The following is a 19,546-nucleotide window of genomic DNA, read 5'->3' as shown; positions in this document are numbered from 1 at the left end:
TCAAGGGAAATAGAGGAAAGAGCTGGGAGGCAAAGGGCATTTATAGAGGTCTAGATAAAGACATGCACACATGCAAATATTTATAGTATACATTTTTAAATTAAATTATGAGATTAATTATAGAATCAAATGGAGTTGTAAGAAATACAAAAATCCCCTTTAGACTTTATCAAGTTCCAACTGTAACACTTGAAAAACTGTAGTACAATATCACAACTAAAAATCGACATTGATAAAATCACTAATCTTATTATTCAGACATCCCCTGTGTATGTAATTTTATACACCACCAGTGAAGACTGAAGAGTTTCATCATCAAAATCTTTCTGTTGCTTTTCTTATAACACCAACTCCTATTCTGCCTTCTTTCTCCAACCCACTCCTACTCTCGAATCTGCTCCATTTCTAAAATTGTCATTTGAAAATGTTAAATAAACAGAATCATATACTGTAATATTTTGCCTTGGCTTTTTTCACTAAGCATACTTCTCCAGAGATTCATATACTGTTGAACCATTCACAATGAAAGACACATGAACTTGAATCAGTAAAAAATTTTAATAGGCATTTGGCAAACTTTCCACTATAACAAGAAGCTACAGATAATACATAAATAAAGTGGCAATGGTTATGCTTCAAAAATAAGCAAAAAATCCAAATATTGCAGTTTGTTGATTCCTGATCTACAACGTTCCTATCTTTCTTGAGTATGAAAAGTCTTATGTACACGGGGCCCGGGAATGGGAATGGGAATAGTGGTACCAAAGGGGGGGTGGGGGGGGGAGACGGGAGGAAGGAGGTACCAGTTGCAACGAAAGGCACATAACCACACAACCCCCTCCAGGGGGAAGAACAACAGAAACTAGAGGGGAAGGGAGGCAATGGTCGGTGTGCGATATGAAAATAATAACAATCTATCAAGGGGCCACAGGGGGGTGGGGGAGCAACTGATGTATGGATTGTAGCAAAAGTTGTAAGAGCCCCCAAAAAAATCTTTCAAAAAGTCCTATACATCACTCAAGATTGAGCCATAAAGAAGCCACTCAACATACAATTTTTTTAATAGAAAGATCATAGAAATCATCTAATTTAAAATTTTCAGTGGACACATGCATGAAATTATCTGGGGCTTTGTAGAGATATACATGCTTGGATATTTCAGCCAAACCACTTACTGAGTCATAATTCTTCATTTTACAGAAGAGAAAACTGAAATCCATACAAGTTAAATGACATATCTTATATAAACCTAATACGAGAAACCCAGTGGATGATTATAAATTTGAGACTAGATACTACTACAAAACACCACACACACTCAGCTATGGACACTGTTGTTGTTGGTACCATTAAGTATTTTACGATGTATAATGACCCTGTGTGCAAAAGCGTCAAACACTGCCTGGTGCTGTACCATCTTCACAATCAGTGCCATTCTTGAGCCCATTTCTTTTATGCCACCATGTCAATCCATCTCAATAAATAAACTACACAAACATAAAGGGAATCTGGGTAACCTCAATTAAAATGGCACTGCAGTGTAAGCACTGGGCTACAAACCACAAAGATGGCAGTTCAAACCCCACCCCACCCCCAAGAAATCCAAGAACATAGAGAAGGCTGTCTGTTCCCATAATGATTTATGGTCTTGGAAACCCTACATAAGGTCACTGTGAGTTGAAAAGATCAAAGTAGATGTCATAAGACACTGATACAAAAAAGCTAAACAGTAAATTTCAAGGAAGAACTCTGAAAGTAGGCAAAGAAGAGTCTTATAATGAAAAATGCAGCAGCCTTAATCTAAGAACAATTAGTTCTTAAGGCATGGCCCTACTCGATATTTCCCCTCATGGTACTAAAGGAACAAGTCCAAGCTGCAATGAAGGCATTAGCCAAAAACAAGGCTCCAGAAATCGATGGAATGCCAAATGAAATGTCTCTGTAAGCTGATGAAGCACTGGAAACACTCACCTATGCCAAGAAATTTAGAAAGCAGCTACCCGGCCAACTGTGGTAATTACATAATTTCAGAAGATATAAATGTGTAGGGGGTGGAGTTTAGCCTGTCAATCAGGTCACAACCTGACGGTGCCTTCATGTGGGTGTGACTTTTTCATAAGGAGGGCTGTGGGAACCTCCCCACCTCCTCTCTGCTTCACCCCTCTGCTGGCTAGCCACTGGGAGATCTGCACCAGCCCTGTGATGCTTCCACCGTCAGTTGATCCACAAGACTTTTCACCCACCAGCCTGAGATCTCCCTGCATTTTGCATCATTGTTTGAGACTGCATGAGTCTGAACTATGGGTCGGAACTGGCACCAAACAACAATAACAAAATTTGTATGGTTCCACCAAATCATTCGGTGGAACTTACAAAGACATGGCTAGAAGAACTATACTAACAATTTTCACTTCAACACACTCCTCTAAGATGCACTATTTGTCTTACGTGTACAATCCAAGATTTCAAAAAGTCCTTAGCCTAATAGTCTCATATCTGCTTGGAATTCAGATAACAACTCTGTGTATACATGAATGCACTCATGTACACTCATGTGCACTGAGTTCACATACTATGGATGTAGTCTTCTAGAATCGCCTGTCAGTTTGTGGTACTGTAGTGACTTGCATGTTAACTATGATGCTGGAAACTAAGGTCACTTGTTTTCCAAATATCAACAAAAATATCTATGGTAGTCAGGTTTCTGCAGTTTTTAGACCAGTGGTTCTCAACCTTCCTAATCCTGCAACCCTTTAATATAGTTCCTCATGTTGTGGTGACCCCCAACCATAAAATTATTTTCGTTGCTACTTCCTAACTGTAATTTTGCTACTGTTATGAAACGGGTGACCCCTGTGAAAGGGTCATTTGACGCTCCCCAAAGGGGTCGTGACCCACAGGTTGAGAACTGCTGTTCTAGACTAAGATCAAGAAGAAACGTCTAGCGAATGAAAACTACCAATGAAAAACCTTATGGATAACAAGACACTGTCTGATATAGTGATGAATAGAAGGGACTCAAAATACAACAGGGAAGATCTGCCTCCTCTAAGCAGAGTCAACTTGAATTCATGGAGTAAAATCCTTGGGACTTTCATTTGCCAATATGACACAACTCAAAAAGTGAACTAACAGCAAACATCCCCTAGTAACTGGAACATGGTACACAAGACTCTTGCAGCCAAGAAATCAGATAATGCATTGCACTGAGCAAATCTGTTGCACAAGACCTATTCACAGTGCTGAAGAGCAAGGATGTTACTTTTAAGAATAAGTTACACCTGACCCAAGCATGATATATATTCAGTCCCTCATATGCATGTGAAAGTTTGATATTCAATAACGAATTCTATGGAGTTCTACTCTGTCCTATAAGATCACTTTCCGTCAGAATCAACACAATAGCATGGGTTAAGTATGACAGGTCTGCTTCCTCCAGACATACATAATACAAGTATTGGTTGCTTTGTTTATTTATCTATGTCTAAAATGTACTTTACCTTATTTTTTTTTAAATCATTTTATTGGGGGCTCATGCAACTCTTATCACAATCCATACATACATCAATTGTGTAAAGAACTTGTACATCCGTTGCCCTCATCATTCTCAAAACATTTGCTTTCCGCTTGCGCTCTTGGAATCAGCTCCTCATTTTTCATTTCCCCCCTCCCTCATGAACCCTTGATAATTTATAAATTGTTATTTTGTCATGTCTTACACTGTCTGACGTCTCCCTTCACCCACTTTTCTGTTGTCCATCTCCCAGGGAGGAGGTTATATGTAGATACTTCTAATTGGTTCCTCCTTTCTACCCCACCTTCCCTCCACCCTCCCGGTATCACCACTCTCACCACTGGTCGTGAGGGGTTCATCTGTCCTGGATTCCCTGTGCTTCCAATTCCTATCTGCACCACTGTATATCCTCTGGTCTAACCAGGTTTGTAAGGTAGAAATGGGATCATGATAGTGGCGGGGGAGGAAGCATTTAAGAACTAGAGGAAAGCTGTATGTTTCATCGATGCTACACTGCACCCTGAGTGACTCATCTCCTCCCCACTACCCCTTACTTTACCTTTTTCTTTAAGATTCTTATTCAAGGACCACCCCAAGATAAAGTATCACTTTAAAGCTTTCCTGAATATGAATATATATATAGACCCTATTTTAGCATCTTACATAGCCAATTATAATGCAAGTTAATACCTAATTATATATACTTCTTTATGACACAGAAGTTATTGTTTCATAGTACAAGTAATTTTCTGTTAATTATTACACAAATATACATCTACATCTTTGCAACAGGACTACAAGCTTCAGGTACACATTTCTATGCTCCATTGGATCTAATAAGATTCAAGACTCAATAAACATTTAGTAGTTGATGATATCTTTATTTTCAGAAGCATGCTACTCATTGTATTACTATTTAATATGTAACCATAAAACTTAACTTTACAGGTTTCACAACTAAAACCCAAGCCAAACCTAACTACTGTTAAGTTATTTCCCATGTATTACAGCAGGCTTTCGGTGGCTGGTTTTACAGAACTAGAAGGCCAGGGCTTTCTTAGGAGATTCTTCTGAGTGGGTATAACCACAAACCTTTTAGCTATCAGTCAAGCACTTAACCAGTTTGTCAAACTAAAAGAAAGCCTCAAAGCAATAATAATGCACATCTATAAATAATATGATCGTATACAATTCACCGCACTGAATGTGCTGCAGCTTTAAGTACAACAACCGAGTAGCTATTATTCACACATGGGCTGCAACAATGAGCTAAAACAATGAGTATGAATGAGGCTGGAGCAGGACCAGGACCAGGCAGTGTTCTATTGCACATAGATAGGACTGGGATAAGCTGGAACCGACTGGACAGCACCAAACAACAAAAACATCAGCATCTAATCAGAATTGATGCTGCCTTTTCCTGGGCCACCATGTTATCAGATGAATTTATTTTCCCACGGTCATTATCATCATTGCATTACTGCATGAAAATTTCTATTAATATAAAACAAACTATTTATAAAACAAAGACGACAGCTTTCTTCATTTCAAAATTTACTTTCTGATGACTGGAATAAATTCAATCTTGAAAGAATAGGTAGATAAATCACCTGGAAGGAAGGCAAAATCTTCTTCTGTAAGCATTTTTCAGATGATCCTGGAAGAAAAGTAAATAATAACTTGGTATTTTCATTTACAGTACATCCAAATTAAAGTTATCTTGAAAGTAATTTCTTCCCAAGATGGACATCCAGAAAATTTCAGTTCTTCATTTAGCAAGTATTTGCTAATCACCTACCATAAAGAAGAATTGTTCTGGATCTAGTAAAAGGAAACAATTTGCCGCATTTTTATTAGTTCCAAATCTTGACCTACACAGTATCTTCCCTTTATAAGATTTAGTCATCTCCACCACTGATTCCTCCTCTACCACTCCCTCATCATCTTCCAGCATCAAAATCTAAACTGCCTGGGCTTCTAGTAATTCACTTATTCATATCTATTCTTATCCCCTTTCCCTACAGCAAAATCCACTAAAATAATAGTAAATAAATAGAAAGTCATAAAACAACGAAAAAATAGTGCAGAAGGGAGCATCAATGAACTAATTTTACCAATTTTTGAAGTTTGAAAATATATAAAAGTGATCATTCATAAAACAAACAATATAAAAAGCAGACAAGGGTTATCATTACTTAGGTTAGATGGATAGTGACTGAAAAACACAGACTACCAGAAAGATGTTTAGTTGGGTTTTATTGACTATGACATTTTGGGGGTTGGGGGGAGGATGCAAAAGCAGATATGGGCTATAGTACAAAAGCTTTTAATTGATGGGAGAGCTGAGTAATTTTTTTTCTTCTGAAAAGAGGGCAGGCGACCAGATAAAATTGGGAACCTATAGACTCTGTAAAGGCATTTAAATGTACAGATTTTAACAAACTATGGATAGCATTGCAAAGAATAGGAATTTCAGAACATTTCAATGTGCTCATGTGGACCCTATACAGAGACCAAGAAGCAGACATTCAAACAGAACAAGGGAATATTGCATAGTTTAAAATCAGAAAAGGTATACATTAGAATTATATCCTGTCATCACTTATTCAATCTGGATGCTGAGCAAAAAATACAAGTAGGAATATGTGAAGAACTAAGCCTTAGAATTGAAAGAAGGTTCATTAACAACCTTCAATATGTAGATGTCACAACCCTGCTTGCTATTAACCCAAGAGAATTTAAAGTATTTACTGATAAAAATCAAAGACTACCACCTTCAATACAGAATGCAACTCAGTGTAAAGAAAACAGAACTCCTCACAAATGAACCAATAGACAACATCATGTTAATCAAGAAAAAGATTGACTTTATCATAGATATCATTGTACTTGGACACAATCGATGCTCATGGATACAGCTGTCAAGAAAACAAGTAACATATTACACGGGGCAAATCAGCTACACAAATCCTATTCAAAGTGGTAAAGAGCATAGACATCATTTTGAGGACTTAGATGCGCCTGGCCCGTGTCATGGTATTTTCAATTACCGCATGCGCATGTAAAACCGGACAATGAATAGGGGACATTGAAGAACACATGCATTTGAATTATGTTATTGCCAAAGAACATTCAAAGTATTGATTACTGCCAGAAGAATAAATAAATTTGTCTTAAGAGTAAATAGAGCCAGAATAATCCTTAGAAAGGAAGACTTTGTCATCTATTTTGGATAGCTTATCATGAGACTGGTCTCTGGAAAAGGACATCTTGCATGAAAATGTAAGGGGTCCTCAAAAATGAGGAATCTCTTCTACAAGATAGACCCACCATGACTGTAACAGTGAGCTCACATGTAACAATTGTGTTGATGACACAGACTGGGCAGTGTTTCATTATGTTGTACACAGTGTCACTGTTAAGTCAACAAACTCGATGTCACCTAACGATAAATTAGGATTAAGAGCAAGTTTTCAGAAATGAACATATTATTATAAATATCAAATATTTCATTAGTCTTGGTTTTACTGGGATCAATAGGCTATGGAGGAAATATAATAGGCTGTACTTCACATGTACGTGAAATAATATAGTGAAAATATACTGTTGGTTTTGAACCCATTTTATACTATCTCAGTCTCAACCCTTAACCCATATTATCTAGGGCAGTCTAGTTTCTTTCAGTGGGGAATGGTCTTTAGAACAAGTGAGTGGGTGAAGGGTTTAATCATTATTTTAGAGGTGCTGCTGACTCTCCAAGTGGCTAGTTAGGGAATAGCTACGTTTATCCATAGAAGGGTAAGCAAAAAAGTATTATGGCAAAATCACAGAAACTTTTATTAACTAAAGTATCAAGATGTGAAGCTATATTGTTTGTCATTGTATCTTCCCTCTAGGTCTTAGACTTCTGAAGGCAGTGTTTCCATCTCTCTTGTGACCCGAGAATACTTAGTTCTGGTGTGCATAAAGTCGCTATGGGTCTTAACTGACTTGATGACACCTCACAAAACATCCCTTCCATGAATAATTCTGTGTTAATTTACATTATGTCAAAACGGCAGTTTGGACATGCTACAGGACTTAAATCATGTTCCTTTTAAATGTTCTTTGCATTTGGGCAACAAGACAGAGCAACATCAGGGATATAGGGCAGATGAGGTAACGCTTCCCAATGAAATTCTAATACAGCACCCCTTGCTACTCTCAAAAATTAAACTGCAACCTGGGTTATGTATTGGGTTCATAACAGAAATGTCAGCAGTTCAAACCCACCAAGCTCCTTGAGAGAAAAATAAGGCTTGCTGCTCCTGTAAAGATTTACAGCACCTGAAGCTCACAGGGGCAGTTCTACTCTATATTATAGGGTGCACTATGAGTTGGAACTGATTCAATGGCAGTGAGTTTTTTGGACCTACTATGCCACCAGGAGCCCTTAAATAAATACTCAAGAACTATCATTCCTCAGTCAATTTTAAATTGAACTTCAGTTCTGTGTCCAGAGATCACCAATGACAACAGAAATTATATATCTCAATAGGGTTCTCAAGGTTGGCACTAAAGACATGTTAAGCTGTAAAATTGGCTGTCCTGTGAATTGTCAGATGTTTAGAAGCACGTCTGGCTTATATCCACTAGATGCCAGTAGCAGCCTCCCAAATGTGACAACTAAAATTTTCACCAGGCACTGTCAAATATTCACTTAGTAGAAAACCACTGGAGTTGGTTGTGTAAATAGGAACACTGGTGGCATAGTGGTTCCGCGTTGGGCTGGGATGATCAGCTGTTCGAAACCACCAGCAACTGGGCAGGGCTTTCTATTCCTGTAAAGAGCTACCGTCTCCTCTGTCCCACGGAGTGGCGATGAGCCTGCATGGGCTGGCCGGCAGAGTTTGGGTTTTGTTGTAAAAGTGATGCAAAGGCTGGGGCAATGTTTTGCGTTTTCTTCCAATTATCTTTCTGCAAGAATGGCTTTATTCTAATGGCATGTATATAATGTAATCAACGAGTGCTTTAATAAAATGGACCCACTAACATACACGTCTATCATTACATATGGAAGATCAATACTGCAAAGCCTGGCAAAGGGAGATACAGTAAAAAATACAAGTCGGTGAATATTAAAATACATTGTAAACAATAAGCAATGTCTCAAAAATGCTGAGGAAGTTCGGAAACGTAAAAACAAAGCTGAGTCCACACACACACACACACACACACACACACACACAGCCCGTTATCAGGCACAATTGCCTTCTTTGAACGAATGAAGGCTTGGCCCAAAGGTGCGCTGGGACAAGGCTCGACATTTGGAAAACAAATGAGAACGTCCGACTATGAAGAGAAAAATGTTACACAATCAAGACCCTGTAGCCGACTAGCACGTCTGTGCAAAAGCGCACATTTTAGGAGTTTCACTAGTTCGGCTATGGGCAGAGAAGTCTGTCTGTGGAGGACCGGGGACCGGAAGCATGCTAAGCAGAAAGCACAACATCCGCTGAGGAAAACGGAAGCAGACGGTCGAGGAAATCGAGAAGAAACAAGAAAAGTCAATAGCGCGGCTTCTGGCACACAATCACACCCGATTTCAAAATGTAAGTGGCTCTCCCAGGGAAATCTCCAGGAGGCCAAAGGTGCCGCTCAAAGTTCAGTCTCTCAGCCTTGGGCCCGGCCCCACTCACCAGACTCGAGGAAGCCATTGTCGGGGCCGGCTCCGCCCGCGAAAAGGATCTCCGAGGACGCTCGCCCCCGGCAGCGGCCCGACGTCTCGGGGTCCGCTAAGCGGGACTCTGCGGAACCTGACCGAAAGAAGGCGGGCGCGAGAGAGCTCCCCACCGGCCCCGGTACTTTTAACTCCCGCCCGCAGTTTCCTTCCCCCGACGCAGGCGCCGCGCGCGCGTCGGCATTTGAATATAAGCGGCACATGCGCAAACGGGCCCCGTCAGCCAATAGCGCGAGAAAACCGCTGTTGGTCCCGCCCCTTCGTCGCCCTCCCCTCGTCTTTCTCGTAGCCCCGCCCTCTCCCGCCCTGCTTCCTCTCTCGGCCCCGCCCAAACTGGGGCTAGACCGGTCTTTTATTTGGGAAGCAAGGGTTAGAAAACGGCTATCAAACAAAGGAAACTCCCTGCCATCCCGTCAAGGCTGGCTCGTAGCGACCGCCCCTTGGGTTTTTGAGACTGACTGATTACCGGGAGGAGAAAGCCCGGTCTTCCTCCCGGAGCTGCTGGTGGTTTGAACTGCAGAGCCTGTGAATCACAGCCCAGCGCATAACCACTACACTACCAGAGCTCCAGGCAGGAGCTGTTTCTGGATGTAAAACTTCTCCACAGTTGTGCTATGGAGTCGAAAGTTATATTTGGAAGGAGCAAAGGAAACAAATCCTTTGCGGTCCAATCAACAGAACTGAGTTTAAGGTTTCCACGGCTCCATCACTATATAAAAGGCCACTGCATTATTCTCCTACGGAGACAGCCCAATGGACACCACCAGGGCTCCCCTTTGAAGGGGATGCTGCTGTTGTTGATGTTAGGTGTCATCGATTCACTTCCGACCCATAGCGACTTAATGCACAACAAAACGAAGTCCTGCCCAGGCCTGTGCCATCCTCCCAATGGTTCCTATGATTAATCCTATTGTAGTCACTGTGTCAGGCAGCTCCTTTAAAGCCTTCTTCATTTTGTTGCCCCTGTCCATTACCAAACATGATGTCCTTCTCCAGGGACTAGTCTCTCCTGGCAACGTATCCAAAGTTTGTGAGATGAAGTCTCCCCATCCTTGCTTCTAAAGAGCACTCTACTTTTTCCATGACAGATCGGTTTGTCGTTGTAGCAGTCCACAGTACTTTCAATCTTCTACACCACAATCCAAGTTCCTCGATTCTTGAGTCTTATTCACTGTCCAACTCTCACATGCATATGAGGCAATTGAGAAAGATAGAAACTACAGAAGACATGTTAAAGAAAGGGATTCTCCTGCAGCTTTTCAGCCACCACTAAGCCCAGCTATTTTGAATATGGCCCAGCGACATTGATGATAATAATGGCTTTTATAAAAATATGTGGAGGATATTTTTTATACAAAGAATTGCCCAAAAATGGCCTATGTAAATATATATCATTTATGTGTGGTCTATTGAAACTAGTTCTATACAAGGATTCTGGAGACCTGCTTAGCCATTCACTAGATAGGTCATCAAGGGGAAATTGTAGCACCATTCTGGGTATACCCTTAATTATATAATAGAAGGCTATATAAGATATTCTGAAGATCTTTTCCTATCTGATGGTTATGTTAGTCCGTGAAACATTTTATGCTTTAATTTTAAAAATTAAGAGTTAATTTTAATCAGAAAATTGTTACCTATTGAAAACATCTTCATAACTGTAATGATGGTGCCGGACTGGGCAGTGTTTTGTTCATAAGGTTGCTATGAGTTGGAACCCACTCAATGGTACCTAACAACAATTGAATATATGCATTAGGGTTTTTTCATTTCAATGCTTAAATTACATGCTATCAGGGATACTATAGGTAAAATACTGATTGATGCAAGAAACATAGAAAAAGGATGGAAGGAATACACACTGTACACACACACAAAATATTCAACCATTGCATGAAGTACAAACTCAACAGCACCTAACAGCAATAATATCAAATGTTGAGATAGCCACATTGTTGATTCAATGTAGAATTCTCAATGTCCAGTCAAGAGATCCAGTTAGATTCCCAAACAATGGATGCCATCATCCATTTGTCCATGGAGGCTGGTGTGTTGTTATGAACAGGTTTCAATGGGGCTTCTAGATTAAAACAGACATGGGGGGAAAGCCTGGCAATCTGCTTTTGAACATCCTATGGATCACAATGGTCTAGTCTTCAACCAATCAAAGGGATGGCTCAGAACCAGGCCTCACTTCATTCAGTTATAAATGGAGGTCACCGTGAGTTGTATGATTCAAGACAACTACTACTGTAACATCACAGAGTGAGGCCCTTTTGAAGAGGTGAGAAAGCAGTTATGCTTGGCTCTGAAATCAGTCTTGCCTGGGTTTCATGCTTAACTCTGTTAACTATACCAGTATGGGCAAATTAATTAAAGTATTCCTTCACGCTCTTCTTGGAAAAATGAAAATTATATTAAAAGTGTTGAGCTGTTGGAACTAGGTCATTCCTGTTAAGATCTATCTAAATTGAATGCCTAGAAAATAGTAACAATATAATAAAGTTGTCAATATTATTGGAGACCTGGTGGCACTATGGGTTAAGTATTGAACTTGAACACAGTCAATAGTTTCAGGGGTCCTCAAACTTTTTAAACAGGGGACCAGTTCACTGTCCCTCAGACCCGTTGGTGGGCCGGATTATAATTTTTAAAAAAACTATGAACAAATTCCTATGCACACTGCATATATCTTATTTTGAAGTAAAAAAACAAACGGGGCAAAAACACCTGGTGGGCCAGATAAATGTCCTCGGTGGGCCGCATGTAGGCCACAGGCCGTAGTTTGATGATGCCTGGTTAAACCCATCAGCACAACAACTCCTCAGGAGAAAGCTGAGGTTGTCTGTTCTTCGCACAGAGCTTTACAGCTCTGTAGACCCTATGAAACCGTTCTATTCTGCACTATGAGATTTCTATGAGCCAGAATCAACCTGCTGGCAGCGGTGGTGATGGAGGACTGAGAATGCTATGGAGGTTTGTCATACAGACATTTTGCCAACCATTCTAACTTGGTAATATTCCATTTGGACTAGGTAATGATTTAATCTAACACTAATTGAGTGTATACTGCATGCCAAATTCTGTTGTATATTTTCATAAACAACTCATTTAATCCTTAGACCAGTTTTGTAGGGGAGACACTACTGTAATCATTATATTATAAACCTGAGACCTGAGGCACTGAGTTTAAGGAACTTTCCCCAAATCACATAGGTATCAGGTTGGAGAGCTGTACATAAACACAGGGCATTTGATCCCATAACTGTGATTTAATTTCTATTCTAACCTCTCAGTTAGAAACTTTACCAAGCACAATCAGATAGGTAACTTCCCACAAGTAAAATGATACCCACCTGCTTCCACTAACAAAATAAAATAGAAACTCAATGACCTTAAGAAACTCTAAATGCAATGAGTTGTACAGTGGAAGAATGGAGAGCAAAAAGGTGTTGGGAGGAAATTGAGCCGCACCCTTAGGAAAACAGAAAAGTTCAGAGGTTTCCCATTTCCCAGATACAGTTTTCCTGTCCTAGTACTTAACGCCACCACAGCTTTAGTAGACTGAATTTGCTAGGAGATCGGGGTGGAGATGGGAGAAGAGATTTATAAAATCCAGATTTATTTTTAACAGTCTGTCTCTCTGTCCTCTCTCTCTCTCTCTCTCTCTCTCTCTTATACACACACACACACACACACACACCAGAAAGATAAAAATCCCTACTGAGTGTCAAAGCAAGGCCAACAGCATTCGATTCTCTGAGCTCCTGGAAAAGGAGACTAAATCAAGAACTTTCCCTCACCACCAGACTAAAGGACACCAGATCTGTCAAGATCAAATACATAAATAAAATAAAGATGTGTCCTATGCAGTAGATATCCTTATACCTTGGTCATCAAAAAGTGAAGATAAAATTAAAATAATCCTTGCCTCCAGCTTTGGCAAGGAAGCACTTGAAATGCAATAAAATTTTTATAATTAAAAAAATCAAGTCTTTCTGAATTACTATGACAATTAATTAAACTTAAGTTTTTCTGTCATATATACTTACCGAAGTGTGTGTGTGAATTAATAATTAATTAAAACAAGGTTGCAGTATATAAAATTAATACCTATGGAAGTATTAGAGTAAACCAGAAAGCATCGCTGCTATGTTTCCAGTTCATACATGTACAAGTTGATCCCAAGTAAAGTATGTGTAAACATGGGTCTTTTACCAGTAGATGGTTTCAGACAAATGATCTCAGAATTATACCTGTCTTAGACACTTTAAAGCCAAATCAAACCAACTGTCATCGAATAGACTCAGACTTAGAGAGACAGTAGAGAGCAGAGTGGAGCGGCTCCCTCAAGTTTCCCAGCCTATAAATCTTGATGGGAGCTGAAAGCATCTTTCTCCTGTGGAGTGGCTGGTGGGTTTGAACTGCAGGCTTTGAGGTTAGCAGCCCAGTGTGTAACCCATTGCAACACCAAGGATCCACTTTTATTAGAGTGCCTTCAAATAAAATTATGCTTTTTACAAGGGAAAAATTTTTGTGAGGTCAGGACTAAGCAAATTTTAAACAAAACTCAAGTGAACATCTTCCCAAAACAATGAAGCTTTGCAACAAATTTGTAGCACTGCTGCCTGACATAAAACAACTTTTAGATGTATCAAGCATTTTAAGGGTGATCTCAGCAAGAAGCCAAGAGAGGGGAGACAATAAATCTCAACAAAGGAAGAAAATGTGGCTGAACTCCAGAAAGAGAAAGAAAGAAAAGTGAATTTAGGTTACTATATGATGTGGCATTTGCAATTCTAAGTGAAAATGTTGGTCTCAATAAGTTTTCAGCTGAATGAGTACCAAAAAGCATTGTGTGATGGTCAGCTAGCTCAAAGAGCTGATCTTTCTATCAGTTTTTGTAGGAAGATGGAAGCGAATGAAGGCATTTTACTGGTAACTAGGGACACAGACTTGGATTTCCCAATACAATCCAGAGAGTGACATTCGATCAAAATAGTGGCATGCAAGAGGATCTGTTGAGCCAGTTTGATACAGATACAGACAGAGAGGTCAACTAGAAGTTCATAGAGACTGGATTTTTGGAACTTCAAAAGGGGTAACTTTTTTGTTTCCTCTTAGGTATTTACTACTTACTGTTAATTGGATGAATGTTTGTACAACAGATCATCAGTTTTGCAGCCAGCGATCCAAAACATTTTCTTTCATGTTAGGTACCATTGAGTCAGCTCCAGCCCAATAGTGACCCTACCTATGCTCAACAGCAAAAACACTGAACTGAACCGATTACAAGAATCTAGGTATTGCCTCCTCCCTGGGGGAGGGACAGCAGAGAAGAAGGCAGGAGGGGGAGACGTCGGACAGTGTAACTTATGACAAAAGTATAATAAATTGTGAATTATGAAGGGTTCATGAGGGAGGGGGGTGGGAAAGGAGGGGGGAAATGAGCAACTGATATTAAGGGCTGAGGTGGAGGGCAAATGCTTTGAGAATGCTGAGGACAGCGAATGTACATATGTACTTGACACAATGGATGGATGTATGGATTGTGATGAGAATTGTACAAGCCCTCAATAAAATAATTTAAAAAACAAAACAAAACCAAAAAAAGCACTGAACTGTGCCATCACACAATTGTTTCTATGTCTGTGCCCATTGATGTACTTACTCACTGTGTCGATCCATCTCGCTGAGGTCCTTCCTCATTTTTGCTGCCCTTCCACTTTACCAAACATGATTTTCTTCTCCAATGACAGGTCTTTCCTGACATTATGTCTAAAGTATGGAAGAACGACGAGTCTTGCTGTGATACTTACATAATTCATGTCCACTTGATAAATAAGTATAGGGGTAGAGTCTGGTCTGTCAATCATTTCACAGCCTGATGATGCCTCCTTGTGTGCATGATCTTCTCGTGAGGATTCTGGAAACTTCCTCTCGTACTCCCTGGATGGCCACGCTCTCTGCTTCACTTTCCTGTGGAGGACACCTGAGCGAGCCATGTGATGGAGACCTGAGGAGACAGCCTTGTGATGCTTCCACTGCCATTGGATCCACAAGACTTTTCACCCATCGGCCTGTGATCTTCCTGCATTGCATTCAGCATCATTGCATGTGCTGTGTGAGTCTGAAGAGGAATTCATGGATTAGTAACGGGTATATGGGGTAATATTGGACATATGGACTTGATCTGGGTTGGGCTGTTTTCTCAAGACACAATTTCTCTTTGATGTAAAGTTCTCTTTTACACACATATGAGTATCTTTGGATTTATTTCTCTAGTCAACTCAGCCTAACACACTTGCTTATCCTTGCCTCTAAGGAGCACTCTGGTCTTTCTTCTTCAAAGACAGATCAGTTTGTCCTTTTGCAATCCATGCTACTTTCAATATTCTTCTCCAACACCACAATTCAAATGCATCAATTCTTCTATGGTTTTTCTTATTAAATGTCCAAGTTTCACATGCATATGAGGCAGTGGAGAATACCATGGCTTGGGTCAGGCACACTTTAGTCCTCAAAGTAACATCTTTGCTCTTCAATACTCTAAGGAGGTCTTGTTCAGCAGATTTACCTAATGCAATATGTCCTTTTAATTTCAAAAAACCAGTTTTATTAGCACTTCATCTACATGTCATACAATTCAATAATTCAATCATATCAAGAAGAATTACACAATAATCACCACATTCAATTCTAGAACTCTTTCTTCTTCTTTGTAAGCACTATTTTTCATGTAATTTTCTAAAATTGTGGCAAAAATGTACACAGCAAAACATTATCCAATCCCACAACTTCTGCATGTATAATTCACTTCCATTGATTATACTCTTTATATTGTACAACCATTATGGATAGCCTTTTCCAAATTATTCCACCATCATTAACACAAATTCAATGCCCTGTAAGCAACAACTCTTTTCTTTCATCCATAGTCACCATTGGTCAAGTTTTGTTTGTTTTGGTAGTTTTCTTGATATAGTAGTCACATATCATGCACTTTCATAGTTAAATCACTTTTTTAAGGAGTTGTATATACACCATCACAAGTTCTAATGCTCCCTACCTCCTCCCATATTCATTGCTTGCTCCTCAAATCCCCTCGCCCTCTCTACCCCCAACCCACTTCCACAGCCCTGATAAACCATTGCATCAGTTATTGTCTCTATGCATCCACCACTCCTATGCTTCACAACTGGGAAACCCAATGGAAACAATTTAAAAAAATGGCAAGAAAAAATATTAATATTATTATAAAAATACAAATACAATGAAGAGTAAGAAAGAAGAGACTGCCATCAATATTTAAAAAGCCAAAAAAGAAATATCTGTCATGAAACAAGCGATATTTGAGCCTAGAGAAAATTCAGGTTGGGTCAAGAGGGAGGTCAACTGACCAAGTATCAAATTATACCATGATTCAATTTACTGTAATCAAGTTTACAATAATGTCTGTCTGACAGTAAAGCTGTTTGAGTCCCTTGCCTGTGGCAGGGCTTACTCTGACTAGATAGTCTGCAGGTGGATTGTGAGCTCCCACTGTCCTCCATAGCCTTCTACAAATTAGGAGTTCACAATTTAGGCTCTGACACTTTTCCCATCATTTTATTTGGATTTTGTTATTATCATCTTTGGCTCACACAGACTGGTGTGCTTCTTCCAGGTGGACTCAGTTGACACCTCATGTATGTGGCTGCTTGTTTGATTGCAATACTTTAAGACCACAGACATTATTCCAATTGATAACCAGGCACCATCTGCTTTCTTTACCACACTTGACTGCTACTTCCACAAGTATTGACTGTGGATCCAGGCAAGATAAAATCTTTGACAACTTCAACCCTTTCTCCATCTATCATGATGTTACCTATTGTCCAGTTGTAAGGATTCTGGTGTTCTTTGATTTGCAATCCATACTGAAGGCTATAATCCTCCATCTTCATCTGCAAGTGCTTCAATTCCTCCTCCCTAGCTGCAAGCAAGGTTATGTCATTTGCATATCAAAAGTTTTTAATAAGACTTCCTCCAATCCTCATGCCACTTTTTTCTTCATATAATACAACTTCTCTAATGATTTGCTCAGCATACAGACTGAACAAGTAGGATGAGAGGATACAACCCTGATGCATACCTTTCCTGATTTTAAACCATGCATGATTCCATTGTTTTGTTTACACAACTGCCTCTTGATCCGTATACATGTTTTGAATGAGTACAATGAAGTGTTCTGGAATTCCCATTCTTCTCAGGATTATCCACAGTTTCTTGTGGTCCACACAGTCAAATGCCTTTGGATAGTCAATGAAACACAAATAAACACCTTTCTGCTATTCTCTGCTTTGAGACAAGATCCATCTGACATCAGCAATGATATTCCTTGTTCCATATCCTCTTCTGAATCTGCCCTGAACTTCTGGCAATTCCCTGGTAATACATTGCTGCAACAGTTTTTGGATGACCTTAAGCAAAATTTTACTTGCGTGTGATATTAATGATATAATTCTATAGTTTGAGCATGCTGTTGGGTCACCTGTCTTTGGAACATGGATCACACAAATACAGATCTCTTTCAGTCAGTTGACCAGGTAGAAGTTTACCAAATTTCCTGGCATTGACACGTGAGTACTTCCAGTGCTTCTTAGCTTGCTGAAACACTTCTATGGGTATTCCACCAATCCCTTAGTTTTTAACGAATGCAGTCAGTGCAGTTTGAACTTTGTCCTTCAGCATCATCAGTTGTTGCTCATATTCTATCTCCAGAAATGGTGGAATGTCAAGCAAATCTTCTTAATACAGTGACTCTGTATAGTCTTTCCATCTTCTCTTGATGCTTCCTGCATCAGTCGATATTTTGCCTATAGAATCTTTTTTTGAGTTCTTTCAGTTTCAGATATGCTGAATGTTCTCTTCCTTTTTGGTTTTCTAATTCTAGTTCCTTACATATTTTGTTATAATATTTGGCTGCATCTTCCTGAGGTACCCTTTGAAATTTTATATTTAGCTCTTTGACTTCATACTTTCTTCCATTTGCTTTAGCTACTCTGTGATTAAGAGCAAGTTTCAGAGTCTCTTCTGAGATCCACTCTGATCTTTTCTTTCTTTCCTGTTTTTTTCATGACCTTTTTCTTTCTTCATGAGTGATGGCCTTGATGTTCTCCCACAGCTTGTCAGGTCTTCTACCATTAGTGTTCAATGCATCAAATCTGTTCTTGAGGTGGTCCCGAAATTTAGGTGGGATAGACTCAAGGTCGTTTGGCGCTCTTGTTGACTTGTTTTAATATTCTTCAGCTTTATCCTGAACTTACATATGAGCAACTGATGGTCTGTTCTACAGTCACCCCCTGGTATGGTTTTAGCTACTGATATTGGGCTTCTCCATTGTGTCTTCCCACGGATGTAGTCCATTTGATTTCTATGTATTCCATCTGGGGAAGTTTATGTGTATATAGCCTTTTGTGTTGCCAAAAAAAAGTATTTTCTGTGAACCAGTTGTTGGTTTTACAGACTTCTACCATGTGATCTCCACCTTCATTTCTATCACCAAGTCCATATTTTCCAATTACTGTTCCTTCCTCTTTGTTTCCAATTTTTGCATTCCAATTACCAATAACTATCAATGTATCTTGATTTCATGTTTGATCAATTTCTGACTGAAGTTGTTGGTAGAATTCTTCAATTTCATCACTAGCTTTTGTGGTTGGTGCACAACTTTGAATAATAGTTGTATTGATTGGGTTTCCTTGAAGACAGATAGATAAAATCCTATCACAAACAGCATTTTACTTCATAATGATTTTGACAAGATCCTTTTTGACAATGAATGCCACACCATTCCTCTTGATTGTGTTATTCCCAGCATGGTAATTCATATGATTTCCTGATCCAAATGGTCAATACCAGTCCACTTCAGCTCACTAATGCCTAGAATATCGGTCTTGAAGCGTTTTGCTGTGATGCTAGCAGCTATGTCACTCGTATTTCAAATGCCACAGGGTCACCCAAAGTGAACCAGTTTCAGCAGAGCTTCCAGACTAATACAAACAACAAAGGAGGACTCAGCTCCCCTCTTTGGAGGAAGAAGCCACGGAAAACCTTATGTGTAGCTTCGAAGCATTTCAAATGCTGAAAGCCTAAATAAAGGAAGCAACGTTGCCAGAGATCTAGCTGGCAGATGGCCTCTCCTGTCTGAGGGCACTGGAAATGTGACTGAAGAGGAGCAGATTTCTTGGAAGAGAGTTAACCACAGTGATGTCAGTCTGGTAGAGCCTGTTAAGAGTGGAGTCTTCCGGTTCTTCATTTGCTAATGGGGC

General features: G+C 39.7%; 1 protein-coding gene across 1 annotated transcript in view; it reads right to left on the bottom strand.

Annotated features, from left to right (window-relative positions):
* The window catches only part of CENPC (centromere protein C), a 62,990-nt gene extending 53,720 nt beyond the window's left edge, over positions 1 to 9,270 (bottom strand). The window contains exons 1-2 of the mRNA XM_045284191.1: positions 9,193 to 9,270; positions 5,125 to 5,171 (exon numbers count right to left, since the gene is read on the bottom strand). Coding sequence (XP_045140126.1) covers positions 5,125 to 5,171; positions 9,193 to 9,210 — 65 coding nt within the window. The 5' untranslated portion in view covers positions 9,211 to 9,270. The remainder of the gene's footprint in view (positions 1 to 5,124; positions 5,172 to 9,192) is intronic.
* Positions 9,271 to 19,546: the final 10,276 nt, after the last annotated feature.

This window comes from Echinops telfairi, unplaced genomic scaffold (assembly GCF_000313985.2).
Source record: "Echinops telfairi isolate 266 unplaced genomic scaffold, ASM31398v2 ScPeMD7_7468;HRSCAF=8506_0, whole genome shotgun sequence".
NCBI classification, from domain to species: domain Eukaryota; kingdom Metazoa; phylum Chordata; class Mammalia; order Afrosoricida; family Tenrecidae; genus Echinops; species Echinops telfairi.
The sequence above is the reverse complement of the archived record's forward strand: the minus strand, read 5'-3'. Positions and strand labels throughout refer to the sequence as shown.